At 35.1% G+C, this 13,682-nt stretch overlaps 1 protein-coding gene across 3 annotated transcripts in view; it reads right to left on the bottom strand.

Annotated features, from left to right (window-relative positions):
* Positions 1-4,910: 4,910 nt before the first annotated feature.
* Positions 4,911-13,682, bottom strand: part of NARF (nuclear prelamin A recognition factor) — a 71,186-nt gene continuing 62,414 nt past the window's right edge. For 2 of the 3 annotated variants that reach the window (XM_074265015.1, XM_074265016.1), the window contains 3 exons: positions 10,307-10,444; positions 9,382-9,539; positions 4,911-7,456 (listed from right to left, as the gene is read on the bottom strand). In XM_074265015.1, the coding sequence (XP_074121116.1) occupies positions 7,215-7,456; positions 9,382-9,539; positions 10,307-10,444 (538 nt within the window). In that variant the 3' untranslated portion in view covers positions 4,911-7,214. The remainder of the gene's footprint in view (positions 7,457-9,381; positions 9,540-10,306; positions 10,445-13,682) is intronic. The other variant, XM_074265017.1, reaches the window with a different exon arrangement.

Below are 13,682 nucleotides of genomic sequence, written 5' to 3'. Positions count from 1 at the left end.
GCAAGGGTTAATGTTGAAAATTATCTTTGCATATATTTTGAAAATAAAAAGCTATTATTTTTTTTAAAATTTGCATGCTAGAACCATTGATCTAATATTTCTCTTTTATTGATAAATGTTTTTAGATATAAAAGTTTCCCTCCCAAAGCTGCTTTAGCTATATCTTAAAAGTTCTGGTATATTGTCTTCTTATTGTTGGTTGTTTTTTTTTTTTTTTTTTTTTTTTTTAATGATATTATCTATTGTCTCTGAGGTTTGTTTTTTGACTATCCAATTCATTAAGGACAAATTATTCAGTCTCTATTTAAGTTGAATCCTTTCTTCTTAGGCCCTTTATCATTTATAATTTTTCATACATTTCTGCTTTTCTGAGGATACTGCTAGGAAGCTGATGAGATGCACAAATCCTCTAACACTCTAAAGTCCACAAGGGCTTCCTTTGGTCAAAGTTTTTCTTTCTTCCTTCTTCCCTCCCTTCCAAAATTTCTAATTCCAAGGAATTTCTGTGTGTGATTATACTTCTCAATACTACAAAATGCTAGAATGTTTGGATTCTGAACGAGGCTACTACCCACTTAGTCTAGCAGCTTCTAAAAGACTTTTCACATTAAGTCTAATGCCCTTGATTGATTCAGTAGAGATGTTTATTTCTTTTCCACACCTGGCTCATACCTAATTGATTGGTTGATTCAATGGAGAAGTCTAGTTGATTATACTTTCTATCTCTTTTCAACCCTCCTTACTCCTTAACCCCCCTCCTAGGATGAAGGTGGTCAATTAAATTATATTTGTCTATATGTATAATGTATGGGGGGTCTGATCCCATATTTCCTGTCTTCTCTCCATCTAACCTAAATCCAAATGACTGGTTCTTCTACTTACTTTTTCTCTACTTTGTCTTGCATTGTGATCTATCTTTTAGAGATGTGCTTTCTTTTTCTTCCCTCATCCTTCTCTCTCTCTCTTCTACCTATTCCTACTAATCTCTATGTTGAAGTTAATTTTTCTTTTTAAAGAATACATTTTATTGATATATTTTGTTTTTATATTGCTCAGATTTCTTCTTTGTACATCTCATAATGGTCCTAGAGAGCCATGCTAAATAATTTAAAAATAATCAAAGAAAAAGAGGAAAAGAAAAACTGATCTGATGAGGTTTAGATTTGGGGTACCCAAATGAAAATGAGGTTTAGTGGCGGTGCAAGCAGTTCTCTATAAAGGAATTTATAGACCCGAAAACCTAGATTGATAAAAGAGGTTTATTATGGGGATTGGAAGTAAGGTTAGGTGAGAATAAAGACAGGACAACACTGGAAACATTCCCGTGGGCAGAGAGTCTTTAGGGTGCCAGGTGGGGTGACAGGCATGGTGCTGGCATGTTTAGACCCTCTGAAAAGAGAGGGCTCCAGTCTGGCTCTTTTATAACAGGGGGCTTTGGCTACAAGCTGAAGGGGACTTGTAGGTGAAGTCCCAGGTTGGCTCCTGGCTGGATTTCAGCCAGGGTTAGAATTTAATTCAATGGGATTTGGGACTGAGCTGTCCCCACCCAGATAACAAAGATGAAACTGTTTGTGCTTGGGGTGGAGTTCCCTCACTGAGGCAGGGTCGAATTAGATTTTCTCCTTTAAGGATTTTTCAGAGTTTTGGAGTTCCCTTTTCAAATCATCTTATCAAAAATGTCTTGAAATTCATAGTTCAATACCACATAATCCTGACCTCTGCAAAGGAATGGGGAAGATATCTTCTCCTTAGTCTTTGGGGCCAAGCCAAGTTTGCTTTTTATAATTTCACAAAATTCAGTTTTGATTTATTTTTAAAAGTCATTTTAGTGTATATCATTTTCCTGGCTCTACTTCATTTTCCACCAGTTCATATATACCTTTTTATATTTTTCTGCATTAATTATAGTTTCTTTAAAAACAATAATATTCCATTACATTCATGTACCACAATTTACTTATCCATTTCCTAATCAATGGATATTTACCTTGTTTCTAGTTTTTTGTTATCAAAAAAGTGCTACAATAGAATTTAATGTATAGAAACTCTTTATGTGGTATATTTAGGAATCTTAGTAGCTGTGTGATCCTAAATCAGTCACTTAACCTACTTCAGTTTTCTTATTTGTAAAATGGAGAAAATAATGGTATCTTGACTCCCTATTAAATGAGATAGAATCATAAAGTGCTTAGCAAAGTGCCTGGTGAATAGTATTCAATAAGTTTTAGGTATTATTTTTCTCAGTGTCTATTTTATTGTCTTATTTTATCCTTGGCGTCTCATAATTCTTGCTGCTTACTTTAGATTAAACCAGGAAAGGATTTAAAATGTTTGGATTTTTTATTCATTCTTTATGTTGTCAGTTTGATGTTTTCTGTTAGGGTTTTTTTATCTCTCCCTAACTAATGCTAATCGGTCCTTATTTCTAGGCCTATCAGAGAAAAACCGGCAAACATAATACCAATAATATCAATCTCACCTCTGTTTTGAGGTCCTCAGAATCCTCTGGCTACTATCTCATAGAAAGTAATTTGAAGCATAACAGAGCACCCGAGAGTTTAAATGAGCAGCCTTAGATTTTATTCTTGTAAGTCACATCTACTCTATGACCTACTGTACATACCTTAGTAGCAACCTCCCAGTCGTCTCCAGGTGGTAAGAGAGGAAAAAAGGGAAGAGAAAAGGGAAGAGCTCTTTGTGTCCAGAGCTTAAATAGGGTCAATGAGGTCACAGTCACAAGCCAATCAATGATGAAGGCTACATGCTGAACTTTACCGAGACTTCAGAGTGAGATCTAGGTTCCAGCCATGGGTGGAGATCCCACCCATGAAGGAAGTCCCTAAGTACTCAATTCTTAAGCACATAGGGGGATAAAAACCATTTGTCCACTTACATCTCAATTGCACTTGCTTGACCTTTCTTTGGACCCTTACAGTTTCCCTTGTTGTTAATGAAATTAGCCAAAGATCTAACAACTTTACATTTTTTTCAAAGAGCCAGTTTTTAAGTTCATCAGCTCTATAACTTTTTATTTTCCAATTTATCTAGTGTACAAAAGTTCCACTTTTGCGCTTATCTGGAGTTTACTTATTTGATTTTGCAATTTTAAGTTTGCATATTCAATTTATCAATCCCATTTTTCTAAATAACTTGTTTTAAAAGATTTATCCTCTTAAGATTATATCTATCTATCCATCAAGATGAGAAATAAACCCATGAGTTTGGGGGCAATATTAGGAAGGAAAATAAGAAAACATTCGATCCTAGACAGGATCCCTATAATGTAACATTGGCTTATGAAATACGTTTGTGATCAGACCCAGATTTGTAGCAATTCTGCACTTATAAAATGGGGTGGTATTTATTCATCTATTTACAGAGTAGAACTTTTTAACAATAGGTAGTTTTTGTGCATACCCTTTGATACAGCAGTCTGTATCCCAAAGAGATCATAAAAAAGGGAAAAGGACCCACATGTGCAAAAATGTTTGGGGCAGCCCTTGTTGTAGTGGCAAGGAACTGGAAACTGAGTGAATGCCCATCAGTTGAGGAATGGCTAAATAAGTTATGGTATATGAATATTATGGAATATTATTGTTCTATAAAAAATAATCAGCAGGATGATTTCAGAAAGACCTGTAGAGACTTACATGAACTGATGCTAAGTGAAAGGAATAGAATCAAGAGTATATTGTACATAGCAACATTATTATGTGATAATTACCTCTGATGAACTCGGTTCTTTTCAGCAGTGAGGTAATTCAGAGCAATTCCAATACTCATGATGGAGAGAGCCATCTGCATCCAGAAAGAAGACTTTGCATGTGGATCACAGCATAATATTTTCATCTTCTTTTATTGTTGTTTGCTTGTTTTGTTTTTCTTTCTTATTTTTTCCTTTTTGGTCTGATTTTTCTTGTGCAAGAAATATATGAATATTTCTTTATAAATATAAATAATATGTTTAGAAAAATTGCAACACTTAACCTATATTGAATTACTTGCTGTCTAGGGGAGTAAGGGAGGGAGAAAAATTTGGTACATAAGGTTTTGCAAGGGGGAATGCTGGAAACTATCTTTGCATGTATTTTGAAAATAAAAAGCTATGGTTAAAACAACAACAAAAGGACAATTTTAGCTTCCATCTTGTATCACTTTATCCTGAGAAGCTCTTCAATATCTTTGCCCTACCTCTTTATGAGATGATCACTGTATAGGGTAAAAGTAGAGCTACCAAAAATACATTATAAGATATAAGACCACTAAATTCCGTTTAGAATTTGAATTCTACCCAAAAGAATAAAAATAAAGTATGTGTATATGTGTGTGTATGAGTCTATTTTCACTTCCTCCTTTGTACTTAAGAGTTCTGCTATTCATATAGAGGCAAAGGAACATATAGACAGGATTACCAATGAGGTATGTGTCAAATATCATTATATAGCCCTCAAGAGACTAGAAAGGTTCTCAACCTATTGGGTCACAAGTTGCCTTGACCTCAAACACCTCTATGTGGAATAGAAATTAGGTTATGTGTTAGCTATTGTGTATTTATTCTAAGTCAGTTTTATTTTCAATCACTGACATTATTAAAAATAGCTTTCTTGATTTTAATTAAAAACAACAAAATATGTTCTTAATACAAGAACATATAAAGATGTTATCATGTGTACCCAGTGCCAAATCTTGATGTTGCAGGTCTGTTGAGAAGAGATTAAACAAATTCTTTATCTGCTAGTCCTTTTCATCTTGTTCCTAGGAGACAGCTTGGTGGAAGCACCCTGGAGAAAGGTCATTTGGGCATGTGGACTTAAAAGATGGGGAAATAATAGTATACACGTGATTTTGCTTTTCTTTTTCTCTACATCCACAGATCTTAGTAAAGTGATTGGCAAAAAGGAGGTACTTAATAATGATTTGATTTGTTTATTGAATCTGGTTCCAGGTTTCAACTCCTGCTGGGAAGAACTGTACCTAAATTCAATAAGTTTTCCACAATTCTCCCTTATGTTTTATTACTCAGAGAAATGCTTTTAGATAAAAAAAGTAGGATAAAACAAAAAACATGCATATAATAGGTCCAAAAATATATAATTTATCACAATATACATAATCATCCATCATATGAAGAAACCCAAGTGCATAAAACAAACTGGTAATCTAACATCTAATCTAATCATACAAGGTTGTAGTTACACGGAGAGACTATAGGATATCACCATAAATATGAGGATTTAAAACAGTTACTTTGACAATCTCTAAAAACTGTTCAAGAAAATTTGCATTTAGGTTGTTTTTTTTCCCACAGAATTTACTGGAGCCAGTCAAAGACTGTTTTGAACTGTGTACCTCCAGATTACTTTTCTGCAACTAACTCTTTATACTTATTCTTTCCCTCCTGCAATTCCTATTTCTATTCAGGAAGAAAAAGACCACAATTATCTGTATTTGCAGTACATGAAAGGAAGACTATGTTATACAAATGGTTTATAGAGCATGAGTAGCTAAATTAATTTCCTTTGCATGACAGAAAAACACTTGATTTGTAATGGAGAAGAAAGAAGGTAAAGATGGGACTAAAAAAGATAGGTCTGCCAAAGGGGTCAGAAATACTGGAATTTTTTTTAAAAGGATTTTTGAGATCCACCAATTTGATTTCATCATCTTATGGATAACAAAACTGAGGTGATAAAGATTTGCTCATGGCCACATAGGTAGTTAGGGCAGTCAGAATTAGGACCATTTCCTTACTTCCAGACCAATGCAGTTTTCCATTTCCAACAATTGCTTCCTAGAATGATTTAGGTTTTAATTCCTTTGGGAAGGCTTATAAAATTGGAAAAAAAAATTTCTAAGCAGAAAATGTTAGTTATTTTTATAGGTCAAATTCTGATGACAAAGTATTGGCCAAATACTTTAGAGAAGCAGATCTTTGCTAAAACATCATCATCTGCCTTAAGCCTCAAAGTACTCTAATTCCACTTGCATTGTCTTCTTTTGAAATCCTGGGAATATTTGCTTCCTATCACAAAGATTATAATGAAATCAGGGATATTCTCCATAATTTATAGGATTGTCGTTTACATTTTCCATCTTTTTTCACAATCACAGTCATAACGCTGATTCTGCTGTTTTGGTGAAATTATTCATTGGCTTTGTTCCTTTTCTTGGACTTCCTCTTGGGACTATGTACCACAGTAGAGGTTGAAAATTGTGGTAGTAGACAAAGCCCCAATCTCTTGGATTCTATCCCAGCCTGGATGGCTTTGCTGCCTTCTCTATGTTATGTATGCTTGATGCCTAGGACCTAGGAGTTGAAACATCTCGAAATCTCATGTGCTTATTCCTTCCCCTACTATTCACCACATTCAGAACATTTTTTTTTTTTTAACCATGGGTTCTTTGCTCAGTTATCCCACTTCCTTTTCTGTCTGATCAATGATGTCTTCTACTAAAGCTGTACACAGTGTATACAATGACTTCACAAGCCCCACAGTGTCCCATCCCCTCCACCCTGGACCCTGAGTTTTTGTCCTCATTCCTCTAGGCCCTCTTGATAAGTCCTCTATCTCTTTATTCCCTCTGATGCTTAATTCTTCAGAGAGGCTTTGGATCTCTGTATTTACATCCTGTTCCTTCTCTTGCCTCTTCCCCCCAATTCCTGGCCCTGAAATAGTTTGTTTATGATGCATGTTTGGATATGAAAATCCATTCCACTTGATAGTAAACCACTCCTATTACTCTTGACATTCAATTAGACTACTCATCTTTGGGTTCCTGGATCCATTTTGCAGGGGATTACATGAAGCTTTTTTTTTTCATCATTTCTCTGTAATTCAAATTAATTTTTTTAAAAATTTTGGTCTTGGCTATGGGAAACACCACTTACTGTCTTTAAATTGGATCTTTAAAATAATTCTTAGAACAAAGAATATTTTTTAAATTCAGAAATCATTCTTCCTTGACAAAAGGTACTATTCAAATACAAATTATGAGTACAGCACCAACCTAATTGAATAAGAAAATAGGAAACCTAAAAGACTATATGCTTTTCAGGAAAAACAAAACAAAACAAAACAACATTGGAATTTAAGAGGAAAAAACCCAGCTTCTTCATAATTAAAGTTCAAAGAAAGTGTTTCTGATTGCATAGAATGTTTCCAGGGTCATTTATAACAAGTCTAATTAGGTAAGTCCTTTTACCAGCTTTGCTGTCACCACTTGATATCCATGTTGTCTGTGGAGGATTCAGCAGAGCTATAAGTGGTATGCAGGGCTGCTAGGACCTTTGGAGAATCCATACCATCTAGCCATTCTTGGTATAGTCTCTGCACATGTGTGTTAGTTTCTGGAAGTTGTACAGGGATCTCAGCATACACTTCTTCCATTCGCCTCAGCAATGCCTTGTCTGGTTTTCCATCTTCAGTCTGAGTTTGACCTTTGCCATTTAAGCATCCTTTAGAACACAAGTCCACACATGCATGTGCACACAGACACATACACACATACACACATGAGTCAGGTAAAAACATATTTAAAAAAAAATAAACTGTTTTAGCTTAAAAAGACAGCTTGCCAGGCATGGCAAAATTGATATTCAGTTTCATAGAATCCTATTTTCTTATAAGGTCTTAGGATTATTTAACCCTTTTCTGAAGTAGGAATCCATTCTACAATATTTTTTTAGCAAATAATTTCCTCCTGCCTGTTTGAGAAGACTATGAGTGATTTGGAACTTATAATTTCCTGAGGCAGCCCTTTTTACTTTGAGGCAATTATTGTTAGGAACCATTAACTTAATTAGCAGGAATCCTAAATATCTACCTCTGAACTTCCTGCTCTACTCTTCGACTTTAAGTAGGGCAAATTTGATCCATTTTTCACATGATAAACTCTAAAGTTAATTATTAAGTATCAAAAGTAATCTATATAAAACAAAGGTTGTAAAAAAATAATGGAAAAAGTACATGGTGATTGTAAGCTGGCTTATAACATGCTGACCACTATGATTTTGCATCAGTCAAAACTGACTGTTTATAAAATAAAAGCAAGGAAAAACAGATAATCAGCCTGAGTGTTAAAGCGGTATCTAATTCAACATTAAAAGAAACATAAGGGGGGGCAGCTAGGTGGCGCAGTGGATAGAGCACCAACCTTGAATTCAGGAGGACCCAAGTTCAAATATGATCTCAGACACTTAACACTTCCTAGCTGTGTGACCCTGGGCAAGTCACTTAACCCCAGCCTCAGGGGAAAAAAAAAAAAAAGAAATATAAGATTTTTAGCATGTTGAATAAAACCTCTTTTAAGAATTTTTGGGACACATCAAAATGTAGAAGGCCATTCTTTCTTCCTCTTTCTACCAGTGTCAATAACTGATTGAACTGTCAAGCTGTGGCACCAGGTTAGGTAGCTATCCTGCGGCTTAAGAACACCTACCTACAGAGGAGGTACTCAGTGTTTTTTGTGTCATTGGCATCTTTGGCAGGCTTGTGAAGCCTATGGACCTCTTCACAGAATATTTTAAAATGCATAAAATAAAATATTTAAGATTACAAAAGAAATCAACTATATCAAAATATGATTATCAGAATATATTTTGAAAAAATTCTCAGACCCAGGATTGAAAGCCCCTACTATAGTGCAAAATATTCTGATATACTGGTCCTGTCAAGCAAAAGGAGTTGCTTTGTCAGATAAAAAGAAAGGAGACTAATTTTTATGGAGCCTTCATATATAAAATATCTATTAGTAGCACTTTTTATGGTGTCAAGGAATTGGAGATGTAGATCTCATCAATTAAAAACTGTTGTACATTAATGTAAAATAAAGCTGAAAAATGATGAACATGAATACAAAGAAGCATGGAAAGACTTCTATGAGCTCATACAAAGTGAAGTAGAAGCAAGAAAGCAATGTACAGGGACTACTGAAATATAAATGGAAAGAACATCAAAACAATCAAAACTGAATGCTGTGGATTGATAATGTCTAAGTTTGATCACAAAAAGCACAGATCTGAGAAGACACTTGTCACCAGAAGTGAGAGGCCATCAAGTGGGACAGTAGGAGCTCAGACTTTGGGATAGGCTGCTTAGTTTTGTGGAGCTTCATTTTTCTTTCTATCTCTTTTTAAATTCTTTGTTACAAGAGATGGCTCTCTGAAGAAGGCAGGGGAAGGGATAAAATTGAATAATAAATAAAATAAAATAAAAATTTATTTTTAAAAATGTCCAGGCTACTGTGAAATTGAGACTATTTCTTATTTTATAGTTAACTTCATAGGCTGAACTTTTAACATAAGGGAGTGTCCTAGGCAACTGAACTAGCCACATTGTAGAGGTAGCTAAAAGCTTAAATCTATTTTTATTTTATTCTTACCTCCAGGACAGGCCAGGACTTCTACAAAGTGATATGGGAACTTGCCCTTTTTAAATTTCAGGACCATGTTCTGGATATTTCGAAAGCCATAAGCAGCAGCAAATCGTAGCATTATTTCCCCATTTTTTTCCAGAGTGATCTCCTGGAAGTCTTTGTTTCTATAAACAGAATAGATTTGGAGACATTAGGTTTCGCAATTTTTGCCTTCAGAGTGAGCCACATAAGAAATTTACACGAGATGGGATATATTTGCACAATTATAATTAGTCACTGACCTAAATGTGCTGTCATACAACAAATGAATATATGCAGTATAGAAATCCCACATTCTGCAGCAGGCTAAAACTAAGAATGAGTTGCTTCTAGGATAAGGGAGCCACAGTGTCTACTCTCAAAGGTTTAATGTAGTGGAGGGATAAAGTACCAATGCAAAGGGCTACAATACTTTTTAAATGAGATGATATAATAGCTATAAAATATGAGAGTAGGAATTTAATACCAGTAGGCTAGTGGTTAGCCCTAATTGGGTTTTTATGGAGTAGTTTATTAGAAAAAAATTTTTTTTGCCAAAACATGTGCCCAAATTTACATGCTAAACAGATGAGCACTGGATCCTTTATCAGAGTTTTTAGAGGAAAAAAGCTTCTTGTATATAACAGTGGTTTTGCCGATTCATTTTATGGTTTTTGCAGAGATAAAAATCTCAAATGATGACTTTGTGACATATTACAAGTAGTACAAGAAATAGGTCTTTATACTGTGATTTCATACTAAAAAACAATCTGACTTTGGGGTGACAGAGCTTCACATTCTAATATCAGTTGTCTTTCAAAAACAGCAGTTTTTATTCTCCCAGTCAGTTAGTTGTTACGACAAGTTCTGTGGAAATATTACTTTGGGGAATTCCAAATATACCCAAACTTACTTCAATGCTTTGTAAGTAATTTCCTTGATGTTCATGTCAAACAGTTCTTTGGCTGCATATTTAAAGATGTGCTCCAGGTAACCATCTGACCTGGTTGCACCATCACTCACTGTGTCTCCTTCCTTTATCTCATCAAACCTTTGAAAACATATAGAAATAAAGAGAATTCTAAAATGAAGCCACTAACAATCCCTCAAACCACTCATCAAAAAAAGAGCAGGTACTGACCAAAAAAAAAAAAAAAAAAGAGTTCAGTTACATTCAGATAGCAAGCAATCTTTTCTTTATTTTGAAAAGAAATCAGAATTTAAGAGTTGTAGCTCAGGGTGGTACCAAGACGGTAGAGAGGACACACATTTCTTTCTGAGCTCTCCCACTACTCTTTCACACTAATTATGAAATTCAGCCTCTGAAATAGTGCTGGAGTGGCAGAATCCACAAATATTGGGAGTGCAGCAAATTACCAGCAGAAGATAATTTCAAAGATTGCCAGAAAAAGTCTGTATTGGTCAAGTATGGGAGGTGGCCAGGAGCAGGCAGGGAGGCAAAGCAGAGGCCAGGATACACTGTGCAGATCTGGGGCAGGATGCAGTCTCCTTGGGGCCAGGTGCAGTATCCACAAGGCAGTGTAGATTCCATTGGGCAGTGCAGACTCCGTGCTTCAGAGAATCTACGGGGAGGACTATTCCACAGTGTGGACTACTCTGCCCTGGTTGCAAGCCAGTATCAGCAGAGAAATTATAAAAACATTCAACACAAACATAAAAGGTAAAAAATGAACCCCAAAGCACCAGTCTCACTAGACCTGGCCAAATCCACTCAATACCAGGAGTGACTCAGCACAATCCCAGCTCGCAGCCACTGCCACTTCCTGGTGCCTGTAGAGGAAGCTTGGAAAGCCTTCCTTGCCCTAAAAGCAGATCCCAACTTTTTTTTTTTTTTTTTTTTTTTTAAATGAGTAAAAAAGCAAACTGAACTCTAACTATAGATAGCTTCTTTGGTGAAAAAGAAGAATAGTTTTCAAACTCCGAGGAGACTAAAAGCAGATTGTCTCCAGATGAAGCCCCAAAAGGTGATATAACCTGGTCCCCACCACACAAGGCTCTCCCTACAAGAAATAAAAAAGGATTTTAAAAGAGAGTTAGAAGAAAAATTGGGAAAGGAAAGGAAAACTTTGCAAGAGGGTTTGGAAAAGACATATAACTCATTAAAAGATAGGTTTGATAAAGTGGAAAAAGAAAACACTCCTTGAAAAACAGAATATGTAAAATGAAAAAGGTAAAGAACTCCCAGGAAAACAGAATTTGTGAAATGGAAAAAGAAAATAACTCCTTTAAAAAACAATTTGTGAAATGGAAAAAAATTCCATAGAACAAAAGAACTGATATAAAAACTCAACTGGACAAAAAAAAAAAAATAAAAAAATAAGAAATTTCCCTACTTGGGAAAACAATTGACCTGGAAAACAGAACTAGGAGAGATAATGTAAGGATTATTGGACTCCCTGAAAACCACGAGGAAAAAAAGAGCCTAGACATCATTTTTTAGGAAATCATCAAAAAGAACTGCCCAGATATCATAGAACCAGAAGATAAAATAGTTATTGAAAGAATTCACCGAATACCTCCTGAAAGAGACCCAACAATTAAAATTCCAAGGAATATTGTGGCTAAATTTCAGAACTATCAGACCAAGGAAAAAATTTTATAAGCAGCCAGAAAAAAAAAAAAAAAAAAAAACAATTTAAATACCAAGGAGTCACAATAAGGATTACTTAAGAATCTAGCAGTTTCCACATTAAAGGATCAAAGGGCCTGAAATCTGATATTCTGAAAGGCAAAGGAACTTTGAATGCAGCCAAGAATAAACTATATTGCTAAACTGAGCATTTTCTTCCAGGGAAGATGGGCATTCAATGAAACAGGTGAATTCCATTTATTTCTGATGAAAAGATGAGAGCTAAACAAAAAATTTGACCTCAAAATATAAGACTTAAGAGAAACATAAAAAAGTAAAATGAACTCTTGAGAACTGTATTTCTGTTATTAGTATATATAGAGAGTGCATATATAATTTGATTTTATTATTGTAATATAAAAAAGAAAATAGAGGTGGGATGGGGATTGTACCAGAAAAAGGGAAAATTGGAGGTAAAAAGAAGGAAATTACATCTCACGAAGAGGCAAAGGAAACCTATTATATTTAAGGGAAAGAAAGCAGGAGGATGAACATAGTGTGAATCATACTCTCATCAGATTTGGCTTAAAAAGAAAATATTAGACATATTTGGTTTACAGAAAAAACTTCTCTTACCTTATTGAAAAGTGGGAGGGGAAAAGCAAAAAGAGAAGGAGTAGGCTAAATAGAAAGGAATACAGAAATAGTAAAGGAAAGGTATAAGAAAGGGGGAGAGACTCTAAAGAGGGAGGGATTCCAATGGAAGAGGGCTGCTGGAGGCAAGTGGTGCTCATATGTTAAATATTGTGGAGGGGGGTAAGGAGAAAAGGAAAGAGAAAAGTATAATATGGGGATAAGAAGATGGCAGGAAAAAAGAATTAGTAGTTTTAACCATAAATGTGAATGGGGTAAACTCTCCCATAAAGTGGATATGGATAGCAGACTGGATTAAAAGCCACAATCCCACAATATGTTATTTACAGAAACACATTTTAAGCAGAGTGATACATACAAAGGTAAAAGGCTTGAGCCAAATCTATTATGCTTCAGGTGAAATTTTAAAAAGTAGAGGTAGCCATTCTAATTTTAGATCAAGCAAAAGCAAAAATTGATCAAATTAAAAGACATAAGAAAGGAAACTATATCTTGCTAAAGGACATCATAGATAACGAAGCAATATCAATACTAAATAAACATGTATCAAGTGGTATAGCATGAACATTCCTAAATGAGAAGTTAAGAGAGCTGCAAGAGAAATAGATAGCAAAACTATATCCCCTGGAGGAGTAAAATCTGTCCCTGTCTAGCCTATAGATCCCTTGTCTCCACACACAGTAGGCTTGACCATTTCACCTCCTAAGAATGTTTACAAAACAGTGTTTATCTATACACTGACTGGGAAGCTGGGAAATGTGTTGCTAATATCCCAGTCACTAATACAGGTAGACAATGTGTGACTGATCACCCAGGAGAAGTAGTAGCATCAGGTTTACTAATACACACTCTTCATAAGCAATTTGGTGATATTTATCCAGATTTTGACTCCCAGCAACAGAATCCAGGAATATTCTGGACTGCAGCTATTACAGATGACTCCCTATGTTCACTATTTATGTAAATGGCATACTATTAAAAGGTTTGGTAGGTACGGGTGCAGATCATACAGACATTAGAGGTGCCAGTTGGCCCAGTCATTGGC

The sequence above is a fragment of the Sminthopsis crassicaudata genome, chromosome 4, assembly GCF_048593235.1.
Source record: "Sminthopsis crassicaudata isolate SCR6 chromosome 4, ASM4859323v1, whole genome shotgun sequence".
In the NCBI taxonomy this organism is placed as follows: domain Eukaryota; kingdom Metazoa; phylum Chordata; class Mammalia; order Dasyuromorphia; family Dasyuridae; genus Sminthopsis; species Sminthopsis crassicaudata.
This window is presented reverse-complemented; position numbering and strand designations above follow the sequence as displayed.